The sequence below is a fragment of the Polypterus senegalus genome, chromosome 11, assembly GCF_016835505.1.
Source record: "Polypterus senegalus isolate Bchr_013 chromosome 11, ASM1683550v1, whole genome shotgun sequence".
NCBI lineage: Eukaryota > Metazoa > Chordata > Cladistia > Polypteriformes > Polypteridae > Polypterus > Polypterus senegalus.
Window position 1 is genome coordinate 100,037,469 of NC_053164.1, and position 25,104 is coordinate 100,062,572.

At 38.9% G+C, this 25,104-nt stretch overlaps 1 protein-coding gene across 2 annotated transcripts; it reads right to left on the bottom strand.

The window, feature by feature from the left end:
* Nucleotides 1-3,405: 3,405 nt before the first annotated feature.
* On the bottom strand, nucleotides 3,406-24,153 carry trmt112 (tRNA methyltransferase subunit 11-2). Of its 2 annotated transcripts, XM_039769365.1 has the most exons (5): nucleotides 24,020-24,141; nucleotides 23,848-23,929; nucleotides 12,407-12,508; nucleotides 6,559-6,651; nucleotides 3,406-5,747 (listed from the first exon to the last, which is right to left on the bottom strand). In XM_039769365.1, exons 1-5 carry the CDS (start codon nucleotides 24,034-24,036, stop codon nucleotides 5,646-5,648), a joined length of 396 nt encoding a protein of 131 aa, XP_039625299.1. In that variant the 5' UTR covers nucleotides 24,037-24,141; the 3' UTR covers nucleotides 3,406-5,645. The 2 variants fall into 2 exon arrangements, with proteins under 2 accessions (XP_039625299.1, XP_039625300.1); XM_039769366.1 differs by lacking the exon at nucleotides 23,848-23,929 and having other exon boundaries at nucleotides 24,020-24,153.
* Nucleotides 24,154-25,104: the final 951 nt, after the last annotated feature.

Genomic DNA, 25,104 nt, shown 5'->3' on the forward strand with positions numbered 1-25,104 from the left:
TATGGCCTACCTGTTGCTATTTCTCAGGATTACAAAGCAATGCACAGCAAAAACACGGACGTGACTCACTATAAACATCACGGTCAACAGCCTATTCATACCCTAATGGTGTGCTTGCAAGCTACGAGCCAACGGACCAGCAGGATTTTTTGGTTTTTTTTCTTCTCATGATGATGACTGACTTATAAACTGCTTTAGGTTCCGAAGAGCCGTAATCGGGGCAAACTGACATCCCACTTATTAATAAGGACACCTCGCGAGAATGACTCTGCTTTTGTTAACCATGGACCATGACATTATATTAAGATACAAGTCATCTGTGATGCCAAGATGAGACTGACAAACACTGCGGCTCGGTGGCCTGGGACAACCCACAATTCATTTACTTTGAAGCGAAGCAGCGTCGGCGAGATGACTTGTATATATTTATGGCAACTCTGACACAACATTCTAGAGAAACCGGAAAGTGATAACACCCCTGATTCAGGCTGTGAAATGCAACCAAACCAGCTCGATGACGACTCACGCTTATAATAATTCATATCACTAAGCCGTTATTAGAATGTCTTGATGTAACAAACATATTAAAGCTCACAAGTGGTAATTACGGTACACAGAGTGTATTTTAGCTCTCTTCTAAGAGGGTCAAAGCTGTGTAATTGCACTGAAGAACTTCTTTAGTTGTTCATCAGTTTATATCAACTGCCTGTTGTCACTTCTCAGGGAACTGGTTGACAGGTCAGGAATATCTCGTCCCGCCGTGCTGGAAGCCATTAACTGACCGGCGAGGCACTACATCCCTTTTCGCATGGTTTGGGTACATATACATAAAACATGTTTTTGCCAAAATAAAAAGGCAATTTGCAGCAGTGCCTGGTTCTCCGAACTAATCAGAGCAATTTACTGCACTCAGATTTCAATAAGGGCATCTAGTGAGAATGACTCTGCTTTTGTTAACTGTATTCAGTTACATTCCATTAAGGCACAAAATCTGTAATACCAAGGTGAGACTGACAAATGTCCTGGGTCGGTGGCCTGGGGCACTCTGTGATTCATTTTTTTTTGAGGTAAAGTAGCTTTGGCAGATGTGATGGTGCTGTATGTGGTGGCTGGCTTGATGGTAAGGTAACTGGCTGACCCCTCCATTTTTCTTAAGGTCTGTACTATTCATTGGAACAACAATCCTGTCATTGCATGAGCCAGATGATAGTGGCTACCCGCTCAGACGCTGGCGCCTTTCACTGACCCCACAAAACAAAGGAGAGGAGCTATAGTGTCATGTAGACTCAATTGTGGAGTGAAGCATAGGACTCCTCAAAATGCAGGTGGAGGTGGGAAGCTGCTCTACCAGCCAAAGGAGGTCTGCAGCATCGTGATTCCATACATCAATCAATCACAACATTAAAACCACCAACAGGTGCAGTGAATAACATTGATTATCTTGTTACAGTGGCACCTGTCAAAGGGTGGCATACCTTAGGTAGAAAATGAACAGTCAGTTTTGAAAGGCGATGAGTTGAAACCAGGAAAAATGGTCAAGCATCAGGATCTGAGTGACATTGGCCAAATTGTGATGGCTGGATGACTAGATCAGAACATCTCCAAAGTGGAGGGTCTTGAGGGGGTCTTCCAAGTATGCAGTGGTGTTAGTAATTACCAAAAGTGGTCCAAAAAAGGACAACTAATGAACCAGCGACATGGTCTGGGTGCCCAGGGTTCATTGATGCTGGTGAGGATCAAAGACTACCCTGTCCTGTGGCTACTGTAGTACAAATTGCTGAAGAAAACTTAATGCTGGTCATGACAGAAAGAGGTCCGAACTCAGAGTGCATTGGAGTCTGCTGTGCATGTGACTGCGTAGCCACAGACCGATCAGAGTGCCCACCAAAAGTGCCTACAATGGGCATGTGAGTGTCAGAACTGGACCATGACTGAAAGCCTGCTAAAAATATGAAATCCAAAAAAAAAAAGTTTGTTGTGATGTTGCTTGCATTATCTACAAGCCCACAGTACAGGATTACCTTTTTTCATATTATTATTTTAAAATTTTCAAGTAATTCACAAAAACTCTCATTCATAAGTCTTGTAGCTCCTTTGCTGCTTGTTAACATTTCTTCCTAAATTTCATTTTGAATGCTCAAAAAATGCTAACTCATCGTCACTCAGAGCCAGGAAGTCTCACAATAGCCTGCCGGCAGTTGTGATTTTAGACTTTGTTTTTCCCAGGCTTACAATTCTAAAATTGGATTGTAGGCAGGTAACAGGATGTCTAACTGAGGACTGTTAGCGCCATTATTGCCTGAGTCATCTTGTGCCCCTGGCACTCACGCACAATGCCTACGAGCAACCGGAAGAAAGGAATGGGGTGGCCCCTGTGAGTACACGCAAAGCAGAGACTCTCCGCTGGCACTGGCAACTGCTTAATCAAGGTCCACAAGCTCAGGGACCAGCCCTAGACAGGCCGCCACATGCTGTTACACATGCCCCCATTCGACTTACCAAACAAATCAACCCAAAACATGTATGTGACACGTGTAGGCAGCACTCGGAGCCATCTGTTCCTTTCCTGAGCCAGGGCAGCTACTGCGCACAGGGAACAACTGAACCATGGATGGGATGCCAGTCCGTCACTGGGCACACTTACATATACTGTACATCCACAGAAATTAACTAAAGACCAATGTGCATTCCCATTAGATGCCACTCGCTGAGTGAGGCTAACTGCTGTCCAGAAACACAGCACCCCTCACCAACAATCTTTTCAGGCTGGCCCACATCCCAAACACTATGGCTGTCTGTGTCATCTTTCTGGCTGCATACCAGAGATGTGAGTACCTGATTAACTGAGTGTACTCTGTACTAAACTAGCAACCTGTTAATGGCTATTCCCTGCCATGTGCCCAGTGCTGCCACCACCTCACCCTTTGCTCTATAAGCTGCTTTTAAATACTTGAGGGGCTATTCTACCCAATGCCAGTAAACAAACCCATCCATCCCTCATCACCCCCTTCTTCAAGAGTCAAGATAGATCTTGTCCATCAGTTCCTAAAGAAACAGCAAGGTACAAACCAGGGTCCTTACTATGCCACATGGGAAGGTTCAGTCGGCCACCTGGCTTCTTTCTGCCACTTTCCCACAAAGTGTTTTTACTTCAGAGTAAAAACTTCCAACAGTCTCCAAATAAAGATGATGCTTTAATTCTTGACACTTAAGAATAGAGAGAGTTCTTAAAAAAATGCATGATTTGTTTTCTAAATCTGCTTGTCTAGCAGAAGATCATAGAATGAACATTCCTTTTTACCAGCAATGTTAGCTCTTTTAAATAGTTCCCAAATGTACCTTATCAGGATCATTTTAATGAAAGGGATAAACTGAAAAATCTTAAATATTAAGGAAATAGTCCACTTGAACAAATGTTGCTGTTTATTAAAGACAACAAAGAAATGTGTAGCTTGAAAACCAACACATGATAATAAAACTAAAGGTGAGTTCTCCATAGATCACGTATAGCAGTGGTTCTCAAAGTGTGGTCCGTGGATCACTGGTGGTCCATGAGCACGCACCACATGGTCCCTGGGATGGCCTACTCATCTTCCTTAAACTTTTGTACTGAGATGGCCAACTGGAATGGGTCTAAGACAATGACAACTGAACGTTTTGCCAGACTTTTGTTGCACATGACAACATCCAATGCAGAAAAAGAATTAGCATTCATTACAGAAACAGACTGGAGGGGGGTGGGAGTTCTGCTTGTGTTGGGTTTCTATAGGGTTTTGTTGCCAAGTGCGGCCTCTTGGTTTGTAGGCGGCATGGGTCGAATCATTGCCACGTGTGATGCCATTTACATGACAGGTTAAATACAAGACGCTCCAGTCACTATCTGTGATTTGGATACTTTACTAGAACTAATAAGCCTTTCTTTGTGTGCTTCTAATTTTGTTATTCTCATTTCAAAACTCACGCTTTTCCCTTTCGGACAACCATCTTGCTTAATGTTTTGGATTTTGGCACTCCATTTCTTTCTCGACTTTCTCAATATTTTGACTCTTGGCTCACTTCCTAATGAGTCCTAAATATTCATTCTGTTCATCCTGACAGTACAGAAATAATTCAGGCTTTTAAAATGGAGGAGGTGTTTTCCGATAAACAGTCCTATTCTGGCTTATTAACTCAATATTGAGTTTGTGTGCCAACACTTTCTATTTGCACCCCAGGTTGTTACAGTATTTTTTACATGTAGAAATAAAGAATTTGTTAATTGGAAAATGGAATTGATGGTAAAGAATGGCTGCTGGCCATAGGTGGCCCTTTATATCTTTTGACTTTGATAAAGTGGACTTCAGTCTAAAACACAAAGAGCCACTGCTGCAGAATGCTGCATCTACTCAGATATCTCATTAATGACATACACTATTAATACAAATAGACAGGCCTGAAATGTTACCACAGATGCCACAGCAGCTTCTGCATTCACTGAAATACATCTCTGATGCCGTGTAAAGGGAATATAGTAGCCCTACCCCAGAATCTTTAACTGCAGTGGTAACTTCAGTGAGTAGAATTCAAGTAGATGTCACCTTCCCTTTTTCCACTTCCTTCTACATTCTCTGAGGAGATTACTGGTATTTTCATTTTTTAAACTTTTTTTAACAGTTTATTGGCAGTTGCCTTAAAATATAGTTCAAATGAATCATAAAGTGCCATCTATAATTACTTTCCCACCATACGACCTGTTTTCGGGAACCAATGAGTTCCAGTAAGATGGAGGCCCTGGGCCACTTGTGGTCACTGGCCACTTTGGTGTGTTGCATTCCCACTACACTATAGGATCTGTAACCTTTATGTAAAATAGGTGACGTATAAAGGTTGTAAGTTAAACCTGCTAACGTCATTTCAATATGCAGCAGTACCACCAAAACAATGAGGTACTAGTAGCTCTTGTGCTACATGTTATCACAAATGAATTCATTATCCTGGAGTGGGACCCAGAGTTCCTAAAAAGTCCCTTGTTCCTGTCAAGTTTTCTACCTACCTGTCCTGAGGATTTAAAGTATCATTTGAATTTTGTAAAAGAAGCGTCATAGCTAGCAATGATCCCTAATCTACAAATTCACATTTTTGAGACAATTTTAACGTTCTTGGTTTATTAGCAATTAAATCCATTCTTTGTTTAGAGTCTCATTTTATATATATATAAAAAAAAAACTGCACATAAAAAAAAACCTAAACAGTAACATCATAAAACCAATACATGCCAAGTCATCATTACATTACATAGAGAGAGAGAGAAAAAGTGAAAGTTAATGGCCCAATCCTTTAACATCCTGCTATTAACTTTCACCTATTTTCTCTCCTCTTTTGCAAATGCATGCTGACACATCTTTTCTGTAACTCCATTACATAATCAAGTCTCAAAACAAACACACAAGGAAATCAATAAGTGTGTCTGAAGCCTGACAGGCTGAGGCAGGTTTTAAAATTCCATAATCGTTCAGTGCATTTAGTACCCACAGAAGGAACAGGAGCAGCTGAAGATTTATTTTGAAGCCGGCCTTGCAGCGCCCCTATGGCATTTCCATTTCACTACCGCAGTGTTCAGCAAAGTCTGTATGTCAGCTGGGGGCATATAGTGAATATGAACTACTTTAAACTTCATCCTCATTGAGAAGCATGTTAGGAACACCTTTAGTAATTGGAAATTCACGCCCCGACTCTGGACATTTTAGATTTCCTTCCAGAACTTCCACCTGTAATGAAACATGAAGCAAAGAGAAAGGCTTACTAATGTGGAATACAAAAAGGTACCTTTAAAGAGGATTGAAGCAATGACAGATAATGCATTCATGACTACACTACGTTTATCATTTAAGCATTTACAGTTTGATGACAAATGTGAATAAAGGCAGGGTAAGACCAAGCTGCCTCTGTGCTGATGGGGCAAAGAGGACTCCTCTATGGTAACTGAAGGTGTGGCAAATGCTTTTCTATTAGCTTTTATTAATTTTAACAGAAATGGTAACTGTCTCATCAGTAATAGGACACATTGCACATCTTGCCCTTTTAAAATATGCAGGGTAATGTGTAATGCAATGCACATCAAGATCAGTGCTCTAATAAAACCAATAATACCAGAAAGGAGTTTCATTATAAAGTCATGTATAGTTTTATGATTTTATTATTTTAACATCATTAATAATTACTAATTCAAATCACGTTTTTGGACAAGGCACTTGGTGCCTCTGAAACAGCTATAATACACTAAAAGACATACATTTTTAAAAGATTTGGTACTTTGGATTATACTTCAAGAGGTGTCTGCAATTAAAACATAAAGAGAGTTGCCACATTGAAAGCATAAGTCAGACTAAGAAATGAGGCACATCCACAAGCAAAATCACTTCGGCACACTCCTCCGAATTACCTTCATAGATCAAGAAAAAGACTTTATTATTCCGATTTCTTCCTGCCCAACTATAACTTGAAATTTACAATACGGTCATAAAAATCTTGAACAAAAATGTATTAGGAATAACAGAGAAAAGACCAAAACCAACAAACCTCTAGTAACACATGATGCACTTTACGCAGGAAGTCCTCACTGCTTTCATAGTCTGGGGGAAGGTCCCTGGGAAGATCATTCAAGTGTCCTAGCTGGGAAGAAAATTCAGAAACTTTCAATCTGATCAGGCTGACATGGCAGCACAGTGAATAGAGCTGCTGCCTGTCATATCTACAGTTTGTACTCCATACTCCGATGTTCTATGGAGTTTGTATAATCTCCCGTGTTTGTTTCAATTTCCCACCCACAACCCCAAAGACAGGCCGGATAGGTTAACTGACAATTCCAAACACTGACATCCTTGTGAATGGAGGTGTGTAGATGAGGTTCACTTTGTGCTTGTTTCTGGCTTTGCATCCAGTGCTGCTGGTTTGGCTCTGATGCCACCATAAGACTGAATTATGTTACGCAGGTTTCAGAATGTTATGCAGATCTGCTTAAAAGTCACACTGGGTTGAATTAAAAGCATGAGTGACTCTTCTACAGTAAGGAACAGGGTACAAAGTTAATTCAAATGAAAACACAAAGGAAACACATACACAAATGTTAAACATACAAAATAAAATGTTTTAGAAATAACAAAAATAGGATCTGTTTATTCACTATGATCGTGTCAAATTCCTCTTTGCTCATTTCAAGCTATGCATGATAAGCTCGAATGAACTTCTGCACTTACTGCAGTGTTGTTTCCCACATCTGCTCTCCTATTAAGTGAACCAACCACCAGTTTAATGCAAACAATTTAACATCTAATTTTTTCTGTTTGTTTGTTGTTTATTTTGGAATGCCAGATGACAAAAATGGGAGTTTTGAGAGGAAAATAAAATGCTCCAATTATCTTACACCTTACTCCATCAAATTTTCTTTTACAGGTAATTCCATTACCAAATTTAAGCCTGATTTTGTAAAACGCATGATGTCATGTTCTGGTTTCTTTTGCCAGTCTTTGTCTAGCAAAGCCCACACAGTCCATCCAACCATCCATTTTCTAACCCGCTGAATCCGAAAACAGGGTCACACACAGTCATCCTTTAATAACTTTTCCATCAGGTTTGTCATGTATTGAGTGCGGCAATATACTTTAACAGTGCACGCTCCTAACCTTCTCCTCCTTTTTAGGTACAACTATAATGAAGACGTCGCGGACAATGTAATGAGTGTGGGCATTTGTCACAAATGACTCTAGAAGTCAGACATTCAATTGAATCTAGCAAATACTTTGTCTAGTTTCAGTTTGTTAAATGCAGTAAATTAATATTCACAGACTGCCATTCCATTCAGACTTTGACCTTTATTTGATTTAATTATTTTAAGGCACTTCAAGAAAATGGGATCATGAGGTGGATTTAACAACTGGAGTGTTTTTCTGCTTGTCTAAACAAGGCAGCCGGGGTAGATGAAACTACAATGGATGTTTATTGTTTGTGTGGCACAATGGCCTTGCAGCATCACCAGTCTATATTTAAATGCTCAATTCATCTGTGTCTACAGGGATTTTTTTGAAGTGTGTGTTGTGTTTTTCTTTGGATCCTCTGGTTTTAATCCCACAAACCCCAGCGCTGTGTTATGGTAAATATGCAGCTCCTAACTGGCCCAGTATGAGTGAGCACAGGTGTATGCACTTGAACCCAATGCCCCGTCCAGGAATTATTCCTGTCTTTGCCCAGAGGTGGTGTCTGGCTTAAGCTGGTTCTGCAAATGGACAGATGGTTGCCCGAGTTTCCATTATGCACGTCCTCCTTGATTTCATCATAATCAGAAGGCAAGCAAAAGTCAGAGGAACCTAGAAAAGTGCATGCAAGTTTAACTGAAAATGATAAAGTTTAAAGTCATGTGAAAAAGTAAAAAAAAAAAAAAAAAGACACCCCATGGAAACTGTTGCCTTTTTAAATATATTTTAACAGGATAACAGTAGATCTTGATCCAAACTCTGCCTACAGATAAAGGTAGTGTAATTAAACAAATAAAACAAAAAATGACATGGTGTGTCATTCTTATAATTTAAACTAACAAAAATGCAGATTTGCCACATGGAAAAAGTAAGTACAGGTAAAATTCCATTACAACAAATATCTTTACAACAAAATTTTCATTACAACGAAGTATTTTTATGGTCCCGACTGTTTCCCCATATGACACGAGTCTATAGAAATCTCGTTATTATGAAGTACATTCAGCAGATACTTTCATTACAACGAAGTACACAAAAGACCTTGAAATGCCTGAATGAATCATCCACAGATCAGTTAGTTCTATGGCCGCAGCTCAGTTGTGCACAACGATCCCCAAACTGAAACACTAATTTTTTTTCTTTCTTCAAACTTTCCTCGTACTTTTTTTTTTTTTTTTGCTTTTTTTGTTTCCCGTGGTTTTCAGACATACCTTTTGCTTATTGCTTGTCAAAATTTGAAAAACATCCATTGGAATTTAACTTATAGTCTCCCTCCTATAGAAACGGCAGACACAAAAAAACGATAACAGTTCATATTAGAGAAAAAAAAAAACGAATTATTTGCAGCTCTCGATTGCGGCAAAAAGAAATAAGACGTTGCCATCGAATTCGGAATTTCGCCATCCACACTGTCAACTTTTTTGAAAGACAGAGCAAATGAAGTAGGAAAATCTCGGGTTGCAAACGTATGTGAACTGCTGCATTTGAAGACGTCGAAAAAGCCATTTTATTTGGTTCAGTGATGCTCGTTCAAGAAACAATCCTATTAATGCGGCAGTCATTCAAGAAAATGTGAGGTTTGTAAACTCTCTTGGGACCTCACCCAACTAAACAGCACGGCAAAGAGTGTCCCGAAGTCAGATCTCCGTGTCTGTATGGGGCAATAGCAGGCTCACAGATATGCTGGTCTCTCCGCCAAAGTAAACACAAAAGATGGGGGATGCAAGGTTAGGAGCACGTACATTGTAAATGCAGATGACAGGATTATTTGGTCACTGATCTGGCCACGACCCTACCTGACTGCTGTGTCTGTGTATAGCAGAGTGGCAGATCACCCTACAATAAATAACTGTGCCATTCCTGTTTCAAGCTGAATAAAGCTGGTTTTGCTACTGAGACTAAGCCTCATGTTTTGGGGTGCAAGACAGGGATTTATAGCATGACCCCAATCTTTTATGATTTGCTTCTCTGGTACTTAACTGCAGCGCTGTGAGCTTCCTCTTGGCCTGCCCCAGCAACGGACAAACAATCTTCCACAGACGCTGCAATCGCGCTTCAGGACGCACTTGTGCGTGTCGTTCCCGTTGGGTGGGCAGTGGTCTCAAAAGAGTCCAGAAACCTCACAATATGAAGAAGAAATAATGATTTGGTTCCTGACTGATAACTGTGCTGCCCACAGCATGCTTCCTCATTTAGATAATGCTCGCTTTGAATTCCTCCCACCCAATTGCATGGCAGCGCTTCAGCCATTGGATTTGGGCATCATTCGCACCCTGAAAGTGTATTATTGCAAGGAAATGCTGAGAATAATTATCATCAGCATAACTTGTAGGCCGGAGGAGATTAAAATAAATGCGAAAGAAGCTACTGAAATGATTGTAAATGCCTGGATACAAGTTAAACAAAGCACTATAGTAACAAATACAGAATCTCATTACAACAAAATTTTCGTTACAACGAAATATTTTTTAAGTTCCTGGGAGTTCATTGTAATGGAATTTTACCTGTATATCCCTATATTTATCACGACTTCAAATCCATAAAATTAGAATCAGGTGTTCTAAATTAGGTGTGATGGTTAGAACCTCCTTAGGGAGTATTCAGGTGGAACAGGCGTTCTTTAAACTGCAGATATCTAGGGTCTGGTGTTCTCTTTGCTATGGACATGTGTGGTGTCATCATGGCAAGATCAAAAGCTCACTCTAAGGTCCACAGAAAGAAGGTTGTAGATGCCTTTGATTCTGGAAAAAAATTTAAAAAGATGGCCAAATTATTTGAAATCAATCATTCCACTGTAATGAAAATCATCTACAAGTGACGCAGACTTCAAAAGACTGCTAATTTCTGCAGGAACATGAGTGTTAGATTTTATTTGTCACAGATACACACACGGGGTTATACAGTAAACGCAGCTCATTGAGAAGCCTTACCGTGCAATAAAATTAAAAATATATTAAACATTTAAAAGGTGCAGATTAAAATACTCAAGTAATTAGAGGTGCAACAATTGTTAAAGAATTACTAAATAATAATATTGAAACATAAAAAATAGATTTACTATTTTTTACATTTCTGATGGCGGTCTGACAAGATAACCCTTTTTTATTTTTATCACCTGGGAAATGAAGCAAATTCTCAGTCATTCTGTTCATGACTTGAGGCAACCAGGGCACCTGCCAGATCTTAACCATTTAAACTGGCTGTACACAGAGTGAGAGGAGAGTCCTTTGTGATTCTGGCTACTTTGGTAGTGTACCTTTAAATATATTATATATATTAGTCTTGTAGGGATGGCAGTGTTATTCTCTGCAATGCTGTGTAGCCTTTTTCTGAGCCATTTCCATACTAGGTGGTGATGCATCCTGACAATACGCTTGCAATGGCCATGCGGTGGAAGGATTTCAGGACTCTTTTGGACAATCAATTTCTTCAGCAGTCGAAGATGATAAAGGTGCTACCATGTCTTTCTCACCAGAAAGTCTGCATGTGTTGACTATGTTAAGTGACTCCTGGCCAGCCCAGAAAAGTTAGTCCATGAGCTGACAATTTGACACTAGAAGTACTTTCCGAGAACCCCAAAACTTCCTTGTGGGATCTGTAGATAACATTTGCGAAGGTTGGAGTCCAAGTGTATACATTTACAATTAGAACAATATTACACAAATCTGACCTGTATGTAAGCCATGCCAGGAAAAATCCTCTGCTGTTCTAAAAGAACATTAGAGCAAGACAACATTTTGAGATTAAACAAGAAGTTAAATAAATGCCAGGTCTTCTGGAACAATGTGCTCTAGACAGATAAATTAAAGATAGTAGTAGTTTGGCCACAGAAAACAGCAGATATGTTTGAGGCAAACCAAAGAAAACATTTCAGAAGAACCTCACACCAACTGTGAATCATGGTGGTGGAAATATTATGGTTTGGGTTTAATGCAGCTGCTTGCAATCACTGAGTCAACTATGACTTCTGCATCATAGCAAAATCAGCTTGAGAAGAATGTGAGGCCATTTACCCGAATGTTGAAGATGAACCATAAATGAACCTTTTAGCACAGTAATAATAATCAAAAAGTACACTAGCAAACCCACTAAAGAATGTCTCAAAGAGAATAAATTGAGGATTACAGTCAGGCCTATTCGAAGCCCTAATTTGAATATTATTGATATGCTGTGAAGAGGTATGAAATGGGCAGGACATGCAACAAAACCCGACAATCATCTACAGGGCTGAAGGAATTCTGCATGGAGGAATGAATCAAAAATCACGGCGTCAGTGTCCAATACTGGTGGAAGGTTATGCAAAATACCTACAAGATGTCATTCTTGCTAAATAGGGAAAAATCTACTTCTGAATCCAGGGGTGCATTAACTTTTTCCACTAGTAGACTATTACATCGGTTGATATTTTTGTTCAAAACACAATCGAAACAGCACATTTTATAAAATAATAAAAATAATCCTTAAAACCTGCATGTCATATACTGTATAATTCATCACATAATCTTACTCATTTTAATCTAATCAATTCTACCAATCAATTTTTAAAATAACCATTGGCTTTATAATGGCTTCTGAACTAGAGAAGATTTGAACAACTTACTGTCCAATTGAGATCGCAAGTATTTTAATACAATGAATAGTTATTAATATACACGAAATTAATATTTAGTACTTACAGTGTCTGCTGCCTCAACAAGAACACTCCACTCAATTTTGGGAATCATGCGCGAGACAAACTCTGAGTTGAAATCGACATCAGTAAGCTTTACCTCTGTTGCCTAAAGAAGGAGAAAAGGCACATAGTCTAAATAAGTAGACTTTTTAAACAAGTAGACTATAAAAACTTGAGATGCTCTGTTTTTTATGTTCACGTCTTTTATTAAAATTATCCATAAAAGGAACAAATAGAAACAGTAATAGAATTGAGAAAAAATTTAGCATAGCAAGTCCCACTCACACTACTCCTGTGTAATTCCTATAATGCTGGGTATTTAGAAAAAGAAGATCTGGCCGGAGCTCCTCAGGTGCTTAGCAGTTTCCCAGCTCTGTAAATATCCCGACCACAGAAAGTTCAAGATGGGACAGAAAGTTGGGTGGGGGCAGGAGGGGGGACCAGCAGACATTTGTGAAGCAATATATATTCCCTGACACTTCCACAGAGGCAGGAGCTGTCTTTCCTACAACTGTCCCTAAGACAAATGGTCTGCTGGACTGAGAGATGTCTGACTGAGAAATCCAATAAATGGAATAAATGATGGACGAGTGGAACTGAAACAAAGGACGGAGGAAAGAAAAACTGAACTAAAAAGCAAGAAGTGACAAAAGTTCTCAAACCATGCAGAGACCCTATCACAGCACCTGTGTGGAGTAAAACGTAGCTGGTAACAATATTTAGAAATCAAACAAATGTTTAAAACAATTTTCTTTGAGAATGTTTTCAATGATGTTTACCAATATACAGTATGTGTATGCCCTTGATGAAGTTGACTGACATCCTGCTTATTCTAGTCCCGTTTCTGAAGTAAATGCTAGACCATGCCTCCTCAAAAACTGCTTAAAAGAGGGGGCTCAATTCAGCATACAAATCTCTCCACACAGCACATTCCACATAGTCCTGCAATGAAACTAACCACTCTTGTTCCAACTTTCTCCAGGACCATTATGTTGTATTTGTTCAAATCCAAGATCATTATACAAAAACAAATCAACAAATTGAAACACAGTCAAAATATTATAGGTGATAAACTATAAACAAAGTATAAATAACTTAAAATTCTCATCAGAAATTTACAAGCACAAACAATTGTTAAGACTTAATAAAGGAATGGTAAATATTGTGTGAACAGATAGATATTTTAGGATTGGACTTTAAGGAGGTAAGGCTTGTGCATTTAAATGCACTTTAATAACCTGGTTATTCACAGAAGCCTGGTTTCTAAAATGCTATATAAACACTTAACAAGGTTACAGTTAGAGACTGTAGTCTGTACATGTCTGTTGCTCCCTGTCAGCCTGCATGTGTGTTAGTTTTGCACAAGCTTTCACCAGGAACAGGTAGAAGATGGTGGAATCCACATGATAAATTTCCTGAGACAAATGCTCAGGCAATCACATTATTCCTTCTCCTGGTTGAAATAATCCAAGTATTTCAGAAATCCCTAACTTTATGTTGATGTACATCTTATTATCATCTCATCTGCACTCAGTGTAAGGTAAGAAGCACAAGAACCGATATGCTGATCCTTTGTAGGACTCAGTCACACAGCCAAGCAAAAAAGAGTGTGCTGCATGCAATCCTATAACAGAAATACAAATACAATGTTAGTTTAGCTTCAGTCCAGCTGTCTGCTACAGATATGTTGAAACCCTGTGCTCCAGTTAACTGTGGCCAGGTTCATACTATGAATCATCAATGGCTGAGGTTGAGGATACAATACCGGGATGGATGTTTCTTACTTCAGAGCACAGAAAGGACTAAACATATTTATAATAAACAAAAAAATTATTACAGGATTCATGCTTGTTTTCGGATTCACAGCAGCTAATGAGGATGGTTAAATCTTTTTTTGTGAACTGCAATGATGCTGGATTGTTTTGCCAAAGGATAACTACAGAATTGTACCTGCACATGTAATTATATGTTTTTAAGAATCCAGGTTTCTGACCATACCCTGGTTTTGCATGTGCATGTAAATGAACTGAGAGAGACTTAGGAAGAGTGTTCCACAGTTTGGAAGCAGCCACACAATGGCAGGACTCCCAAAAATTTTGTGTGGGGAACAGAAAAAAAACCAAACAGAACGAGCTGGTGAATAAGGCTGAAGAAGAGCAAGGGGCAAAGCCAACAAGTGCTTTTAAATGTGAGAGGTTTTTATTCAACATAAAGGAGTACAAGAAGCCAGTGTAAAAAGGATATGATCGACATGTGCAGATTTCCTGGTATTGGGGAGATGCCTGACTGTTTCACATTTATTGCAGTTTACCGCGAGACTTGACAGAGATCTGCATATAATTAATCCAGATGTGAGCTAATAAAGCATGAAGTAGGATCTCTGCATCATGAAAAGTGAAGACTGTTATACATTGGTGATATAACCTACACTTGCACCACTATTGCACTTGGTGACGCGGCTACTTTGTCGTGATGCTGCTCCTTCGATTTCAAAGGTTATGTCACATAACCTGACCACACTATTTTCGTTCAGTATGTAGAATTTTGAAATAACATAAAAGGAACAGGAGATGGTGGACTCCCAGTTAGCCACAATCAGCAAACCTATAGACTTTTTCTTGTTAAAATGAACAATGGTTCCCCAGGATTATTAAGTGGTGTATTTGTTTTCCCCTTTACCACTGTCAGCTGCTCACATCTAAATTCTTAGGTTAAGAGGAATTTACACTAGCTTGACTTTGCCTATAATTACACTTTGACATTGACTTCTGTTTTAGTGTTCAACTTGAAACGTGTGTCCACATATGTAAATGTTGTAAGGTTTTTTTTATTTTACTGTTGTATTATAACTGTAAATGTATGTAACCACTATGGCCTCATACTTAGTGGAGAGAGTTGTTTAAAAAAAAAAAAAATTAAAGAATTGCCATAACTGCTACCAACAAGGCCTCTCAAATACTGTGTAGAAGACCCTGGGCAAGCTGAACTGTTATTGCTTTATTACCTTGGTAAGGATACATTTTGGGAAGCATCACTGTGATTTTCACCCTGCTTTTCTTAATGAGGATCATAGCATCAACAAGCTGGGGTGAACAAGCAACAATATCCACAATTTCCCTCAGAGAAGTACCAGACACTCACAGGCAAGTCGAGAGACAAACTTACTAGGTCACTCCCAGTACTGTGCCCTTGTTCACTTCCCGATATCCCCAGTGGGATATTCAAACTACAAGTACAAACTACCTCAACTGGCTGAATCCCCGTTTACCAAGTATTTTGACCATTTTGGTCACTTCTTATATGCTACTTTAGAACACATTTTCCCCCATATAATGCAGCACACTCATTTAGTATTTCCCTTATACAGGGGTATTATGGTGTCACTGCTGCCTCACAGGCTCAGTATCCTCCTGGGTTCAAATTCCCATGCCCAGTTAATGTCACCATGGATTTTCCTCTCATATCCCCAGTCATGCAGCTCAGTTGACTCTAAAGAGGTCTTGTGTGATGTATCGTGAATGGGCCCCACAATGAACTGGTTCTTACCTTGCACCTGATGTTTTTTGATTACTCTCTTCCATCAGGTTTGAGAATGTTATGCTATACAAACTAATTACAGTTTAATGTCAGTCTCAACAGTTCATACCAGTCACACCCAAAACTGCTTCACTACACTTCTATATTAAAACTCATTATAGATTGTAAAAAAGGAAAGACCAATCTGAACTGCAGTAATGTTGAAAAGTTTCACCTCAAATGTATATTTACAATGGCCTGGCAGCCAATTCTAGGGATGGTTTCGTTATTATCCTCCATACTATCATGATATCCTCTAACACTCCCAGTATATAAAGGGATTGAACGATGCTTATAAATAGCGATTTAACCTTTATGAATGACCTTGCATGATCATAATATTATCCTTTTCTAACTACATGTAGCAGATTTTCTGAGATAATATTAAATATAAACTGTAGCACTTTAAGCTTCTTGATCAGACCAATTACATAAAATTAAGATAACAAAGCACACAGTGGAAGTGCTATTTTATTCTGGCATCTCAGCTTCAATTCACTTACCTTAATATTTCATGAAGAGGACTACTGACACATTACTCCTCATTGAAATGGCCTGGAATAGTCAACAATATCTAGGCCAGAGCACAACCTGCCACCTAGTGGTCTGTAAGAGTCAAACATGTTGAACGAAAACTGACAACATTCTTATTTACAGTATTCGGCTTCTGTTATAAAATTAACAACCTAAATACAAGCTATACATTAAAATATGGGGGTATACGAGTAGCAGAATGACCACATCTAATCTGATTGCAAAACATCACAATATAAATCTCCAAGGTCTTAATTTTCTAGTTTCCCCTGCATCCCGAAGACTTGCTTGTTAGCTTGAGTAGAGGCTTTAAAAAGGTGCACATTGATTACCCACCAATGATGGAAAAGAAAAAAAAAAAACACAAGCAGCTTTGGCCACTGGAATCATGCACTGGAACCAGGGGGTTCTAAGGGTACAGTACATAGTGGGCTTAAAGAACTACTGGGTCACTTGATAATTTTGCTTTTATTAGAATCATTATTTTTTTAAATTGTTAACACTTGAATACAGGTCCTCACACTCACAACCCATGCTTCACTGTGGGGACTGTATTGGACAAGTGATGAGCAGTGCCTGGTTGTCTCCACACACTGAGGAGAGGCAAGACACATGACAGCCCGCATGGAGTTTGCTAAAAGACACCTGAAGGACTCTGAGATGGTGAGAAATAAGATTCTCTGGTCTGATGAGACCAAGATAGAACTTTTTGGCCTTAATTCTAAGTGGTATGTGTGGAGACAACCAGGCACTGCTCATCACTTGTCTAATACAGTCCCCACAGTGAAGCATGGCGGTGACAGCATCATGCTGTGGGGGTGTTTTTCAGCTGCAGGGACAGGATGACTGGTTGCAATCGGGGGAAAGATGAATGCGGCTATTTACAGAGATATCCTGGACAAAAACCTTCTCCAGATTGCTAAGGACCTCAGACTGGGCCGAAGGTGTACCTTCCAACAAGACAATGACCCTAAGCACACAGCTAAAATAACGAAGGAGTGGCTTCACAACAACTCTATAACTGTTCTTGAATGGCCCAGCCAGAGCCCTGACTTAAACCCAATTGAGCATCTCTGGAGAGACCTAAAAATGGCTGTCCACCAACGTTTACCATCCAACCTGACAGAACTGGAGAGGATCTGCAAGGAGGAATGGCAGAGGATCCCCAAATCCAGGTGTGAAAAACTTGTTGCATCTTTCCCAAGAAGACTCATGGCTGTATTAGCTCAAAAGGGTGCTTCTACTAAATACTGAGCAAAGGGTCTGAATACTTTCAGTTTTTCTTTTTTAATAAATCTGCAACAATTTCAAAAATTCTTTTTTTTTGTCTGTCAATATGGGGAGCTATGTGTACATTAATGAGGAAAAAAATTAATTTAAATGATTGAAGCAAATGGCTGCAATATAACAAAGAGTGAAAAATTGAAGGGGGTCTGGATACTTTCCGTACCCACTGTACATGTGTGTAAATGAGAGGGAGGTCAGTGGAATGCCGAGGATGCAGGGAGTTTAGTTGGCGAAGGTGGATGAGTTTAAATACTTGGGATCAACTGTACAGAGTAATGGGGATTGTGGAAGAGAGGTGAAAAAGAGAGTGCAGGCAGGGTGGAATGGGTGGAGAAGAGTGTCAGGAGTAATTTGTGACAGACGGGTATCAGCAAGAGTGAAAGGGAAGGTCTACAGGATGGTACTTAGACCAGCTAGATTATATGGGTTGGAGAAGGTGGCACTGACCAGAAAGCAGGAGACAGAGCTGGAGGTGGCAGAGTTAAAGATGCTAAGATTTGCACTGGGTGTGATGAGGATGGATAGGATTAGAAATGAGTACATCAGAGGGTCAACTCAGGTTGGACGTTTGGGAGACAAAGTCAGAGTGGCGAGATTGCGTTGGTTTGGACATGTGCAGAGGAGAGATGTTGGGTATATTGGGAGAAGGATGCTAAGGATAGAGCTGCCACGGAAGAGGAAAAGAGGAAGGCCTAAGCGAAGGTTTATGGATGTGGTGAGAGAGGACATGCAGGTGATGGGTGTAACAGAACAAGATGCAGAGGACAGAAAGATATGGAAGAAGATGATTCACTGTGGCAACCCCTAACAGGAGCAGCCGAAAAAAGAAACGCATCAAGAGCAATGATGGACTTGCCATTTCTTAGAAAAAAATGCTAGAAAACTTAGTTTTATGACAATTCACATGTGTTCTTCAATTAGAATGTCAACAACTGGAGTGTAGGTAGATAGTAACAATGATGCAAGTCTTCCAAACTGCATAGAAAACAGTGCTAAAAAGTATAGAAAAAGCTCTATTTATGGCATGTTTTGACTGCTATTTAAGACAAATAGATAATAACACATATAATCCTCCTGTACTCTTCAGAACGGTCACTAATCTGACTAGTGGGGAATTTTGGACTGCAATGCAAATGACCTACAGACATCAGCAGTACAGACTTTATGAGCTTCAATAACAATAAAATTGACAAAATAAGATCCCAGATTTCAATGCACCTCACAACTAAAAATCGGATTATCTTTTTTTTCCTAAAGTACTTGAAAAGCATTCTCAATGTACTTTTACTCTCACTTTAAAAATCACAATGTTTGAGAAATTCCAGGTATATCTTAAAAAATTATGAAACTCTTTGCAGCAGAATTAACTAGTACAATGTGTTATTCACTGGGTGTTAAAACTTCTTTATGCAGCTTTCAATTACTTAAAAATGCTGCTGCTGCAAGAAACATTAAAGGACTAAATACTATGACCACATAACTCCACTTCTGTGCATAAGGCTTTACATTGGCCTCTGGATAACTTAGGGCAGATTTCAAAATCCTTCATATACTTAAAACTTTAAAATTGCCAAAATGTACTTATTTAAACTCATGACTACATACAAACCAGAGTGCACATTAAGATATCAAGATACCGGACCGCTGAAAAATTCAAGTATTTTACAATAGTGGCAAAGTCAAGCTTTTATGCATAGGTACAGGCCACAGGGCTGTGGAATGAACTGCCTGCTTAAGAGATGCCCATTCTGTCTCAGCATTTAAATCCAAGCTAAAGACTCACTTCTTTAGTATAACATATCCTGAACAGAGATGCATATGTATATTGTATCTGTTTGTCGTTTACCCACACTTTAAAAAAAAAAAAAAAAAAATCACATTGAGACCTATTACTAATCCTCCTCTACAGTATTGAATTTCTCTTTTTGACCTATTACTAATCACCCTCTATTTTGTTTCTATTTTTGGTGTTTCCTCAGGGATTAACTAAGTATATCATATCAAAACCCTGCTCTGGCACTTGGTGGTGCCACTGCTCTACTTCCAGCCGAGTGGCACCACGGTAGGAAATACAGAAGGAGTACTAAAAGTCTTAAAATAGAAGAATGTCAAGATTCTATTACATTATGGAACTGCCCAGCACAAACTAATAAAGTAGAATGTCCATGAGGGGGTGAGTGCCCAATTGGCCAAGTTTTCCAAATCTCTAACTGAATTTGGGTAATTCCATGTCAAATCATCACACTTTTGGACTTCATCGTCATGGACTTTAACAAATCTTGGTGTGCTGATTTGGTCATATAAGTTAACTCATTGCATGTGTCTTGAATCAATATCAAGAGAGATTTAATCAAACAAAGTTTAAACTAATAATTTGGGGGTGGGGCAATTATGACTTTGACTGGCTATGTCTCCCTAAATATAACTTGCACACATTGTTTTAAAGCTCTTTTCTAGCTCTGTATTTTGTGAAAATACTATGATATCCCCAAAGAAAAATTACCATGTTACGAGCAATCATAGTATTAAAAACTGAATAGCGAAAATTTTTAAAACTGGTCCTTTTTTTAATGTCATGAACATCTCCAGAAAATCTGGTCTTTGGTTTTTGAGTCACTGCTGAGATATCATTACTTATCTGAAAGTTCTTTACAATGCTGTTGAATAGCAGTTAGTGATCAATGAATGGTACAGGGTTATAAAGGTTCATGAAAACGAAGACCAAAGCCAGAACTAGCAGTGAAAATATTACAGTTAATAATGAATAAAAAAGACAATAATGCCAAAGTAACTAAAACAAAATAGAACTGATGGTAAAAATGAAGAGATTTAGTTTTTCTCTTCAGTTTACACTTTTGACTTATTAAGAGACACTGACCTATTTAAAAAAGCCTTGAATTAAGTAAATCATATTGGAGATCATGCACTCTTTCATTGTAGAACTTCAGAAAATACAGATCAAGCCTTTCCTCATAAACCTGAAAAACTAACTCAAATACAAAACTGGTAATTTCTGTACTAAACAGACAACAGTGAAACCTCCCCCACGGAGCCCAACACTAGAATGGGTAGGGGGAAACCTTATATTTCTATATTTTTTATCCCAATAAATGTTATGAATTCATCAAAACAATGGTACGTATGTATTTCTATAATATTCCAATTTCTGTAAATTTCTATTTTTTTTTTAACAACATTTATTTATATAGCATATTTTCATACAAATAATGTAGCTCAAAGTGTTTTACATGATGAAGAAAAGAGAAATAAGACAAAGTAAGAATTAGAATAAGAAAACACTAATTAACATAGAATAAGAGTAAGGTCCAATGGCCAGGGAGGACAGAAAAAACAAAAAAAAAAAAACTCCAGTCAGCTGGAGAGAAAAAATAAAATCTGCAGGGGTTCCAGGCCATGGGACCACCCAGTCCCCTCTGGGCATTTTACCTAACATAAATGAAACAGTCCTCTTTGTCTTTAGGGTTCTCTTGGAAGTAGTGATGTGTCGTTCGCAAACGAGCCAGCTCTAAGAACCGATGCTTTGAAGCGAACGAGAGGAGCCGATGACTGTCAAGCAGAGCCGAAGCTTCAGCCGCTCCTGCTCAGCTCTGCTGAAAATCCATTCGGCAGGGACGGGACTTTATTTATATGGGCACACAGAACATTTGCTCATAATGCCGGCTCGTTCACAAACGACACATAGGACTAGGATCGTACCACTATGTGAAAGAAGGAAGGGGGGCTGATGCTCCGAAGACAGTGAGTGTTGGTACAGGCCGGGTACACAGAGCGACACTGTCGCTCTGTGTACCTGTCGATGCGACAGATGAGGAGCCAGATTTAAATGCAAGCGCATCGTGAAGAAAAAAAAGAAGAGTAAAGAAATGAGTGAAAGACGAAAAAGAAGCAGCATCTGGCTGAATTTAAGTGATATTGGAGACTGCAAAGTTAAGTGCAGAATTTGTAATATGAAAATATCCGTTAGAGCAGGGTCAACAACAAACCTGCACAGACATAGGCTATAAGATCCACCCACCCATCCGTGCAACTGGAGGAGAGCGTGCCCTCTCTCCTGCCATCCACTGACCCTGGAAAAGAGACAGGTACTTCTGCTGCAGCATCCACTGTCTTACCGAAAACTGCAGGTATAACACAGTCTTCAGTTCAAACCAAAATAAGCACATTTATTCCAAAACAAATGACGCCAGACAAACAAATAAGCGCCGATGAGGAGCTGGCTAAAATGATTGATAGCAACTTTCAACCATTTTCCATTGTGGAGGACATTGGATTTACAACTTTTGTACAGGCCTTAAACCCCATGTATGTTCCTGGCCTAAAAACTTTTATTCAAAGAGTCATAGTGTTGTGTTGTTGTTGAGATTGGCCTTTATTTGTTTGCTGAGGTTTTGCGTTAAGTTGTTCATTTAAAGCTTTTATTAAAATGTTAAATAATAGTAACGGTGTATTTTTTGTAATGGAAAAAATGCATAAAAATACGTAATGTCTGAAAACAATGAATAAGAAATTGCTTATACACAAACCATTCATAATTGCTTAATTAGGCTAAAATATAAGCATCCAAGTGATACTAAACGAACAGCCATTTGGGAGCCGTAAGAGCCGGCTCTTTAAAGGGAGCCGATCCAAAAGAGCCGAAGCTTTGAAAAGAGCCGGAGTTCCCATCACTACTTGGAAGGACTTGATGATGATGGTCATGTAGACTTCTGTTAATATATTATGAATTTGTCCATCTGTTTAGTACACAAGTACCCAAAACTGAAATAAGATGGGCTCTTAGATGACTAGAGTAAGGAAAGAAATTAAAATATGGTAGAATCACAAATAAGTTACGTACAAGCTGTACTAGTTGAGTAGTAAGTTGGAAATGTAAGAACATAGAGGTGCATCTCAATAAATTAGAATATTGCTGAAAAGTTCATTTTTTTCAGTAATTCAATTCAAAAAGTGAAACTTGTATATCATATAGATTCATTACACACAGAGTGATATTTTTCAAGTGTTTATTTTCATTTTGTTGATTATGGCTTACAGGTAATGAGTTCTTTTTTGTTTTGTTTAGTTTTTTCTCTCCTTGCGGCCATCAGACCTTGCTTTATTATTTGTTATTTAGTATTACCTAATCTTATTTTTATAGTTCTATTTTTTGTAAACTTTTCTTTCCTTGTCTTGTGCTACATCAATAAATTTGGTGGTTGTATTTTACCTGTGAAATTGTTGCTGTACTCCCAAGTCTGTACTCAGTGAAGACAGCTATACAAAAAACACAGTTAGCATAATTCCCAATATGGCAGACTATTTTATAAAAAGATTTTTTTTAATTCTTCTAAACGCTCTTGATCATTTTCTTACCATCTTATCCAGCTCACAGCCACATGAAATCAGAGTCTCTCATGGCAGCAGTGAGCACAAGGCAAGAACCAGCACTGGATAGGGTGCTTGGCAATGACAGAGCAGAGACATGTTCATTCCACGCCAGTATCAAGTCAGTTAACCGAGCATCTTTAAGTCTTTTGAATGGGAAATGGAAACTGCAATCACAATAATCAGAGGCCGGAAAGCAAACATACAAACAGTAAGAGAGCGTACAAATCACCTGTAATCAAATGTGAAGTTAATCAGTTCGATTACGTAGCCAAATAAAACTCATCTGTCACAGGTGTCCAAGATTTTGAAGCTGATCCGCACCATTTTGAAATCTGTACGCTATTAAAAACTGGATTGTATAACATACATAATATATACATATACATTATATATATTTATATAATATATCCCAAGCCACTGTACCTGCGGGTGTTTGCTATCAACCGATAACTTCACACGTAGACTGCTGCGTCTACGGTACGTAATTTATACAGTCCTCTCTGACGTTTACCCCGCTGACTTCGATTTAAACAAGTCACTGCTGTACTGAAACTCTACTATGAATAAACATAAGTAAAAGCTTCAGCATAAGAAGTGTTCCATTTTACCTTAGATGAATAAAGGTACTGTATCTTATTCTCAAACCACTCATCAGCTTACCTTAATTAACAGCGGGTAACCTTTTGTGACTCCCTTAACGTGAGAGGTAAGCATATTGTGAGTCAAGAGCTTCATTCTCAGACTACAGGTAAATAAAAAGACAAAGGAGAAAGCTGGTTTCACGAGACTTCACCAAAATAAGCTCATGAAAAATGAAACACGACAGGCTTACTATGACAACAGCAGCATGGGAAGGAGGCAACATGCGGAGTTAAGTGCAACGGTGAAATGAATCCCCGCACCCGAGACGACACAGTTCCGGCGAAGAAAAATCACATATCCAACTGCAAAGCTAGTGCTGCATACGTCGCCGCAGGTCTACGCCGGTGTTCTAACGAAATATCCTACCCATCGAAATGAGCTACTCACAGATACTACGCATGCGCAGACCAAAATTACGCAACTTTTCTCGAAGCTTACCAACTGTTCGTCGATCTGTCCTACCTAGTGTTGAAGTTTACAGTTTGCTGCATAGGTATTTACTGTCAACATTTTATAAGTTGTATATTTTGCATGTGTGACTTTTAATCGTGTACAGTCCATTGTATCCATGCACGAGTAATGACCGTCTTGTGAAATCTTTGCATCAGGCTGTGTCTCTTTCGGACATTAAATGATGCATATAGAATAAATTGAGAAATGTTAACATTTCCATAAATTTGATAGACGACTTCTAAATACAACATGTTAAATGATGACATGGTATAACGTTATAAGTTTAATGTTACGACTTACAATAAATTTGATTTGTGACAATGTATAAACGTTTATTAACAAATTGCTAGATCCACTTATGTCTCCTGTCTGCCGCAATACCCTTCTGAATCGCTGCTCGAGCCATGCGGTGATGTCACTTCCGCCCTGAAACTGCTGGCGTTGAACTGCGGTGACGTATGCTGCTGTGGCTGTGCAGGTCGATACATCTCCATAAGATAGCATAGCATAGCATAGTTGAACCTTCTGGAGAAACACGCGGAAAGACAAAATATTCTTGGAAGTCTTTAAATTTAGCATTATACGGTAAATGTGTTGTTACTGTAGTAGCACTGCCACATGCACAGCAAAATTCTTACTTGCACTATAAAGAAGAAAGTATGTTTGCTTAAATCCTGTTATGGGTATAATAACTATTTTAAAGTCATGTGTATTCCCAGGGAAACGTTTTTACACTGTAATACAGCTTCCAAACCCTCTCTGTGCTGCATGGGTATTCCAATCTAGTCCTGGAAGTCTGCAATAGCAGCAGTTTTTTGCTTT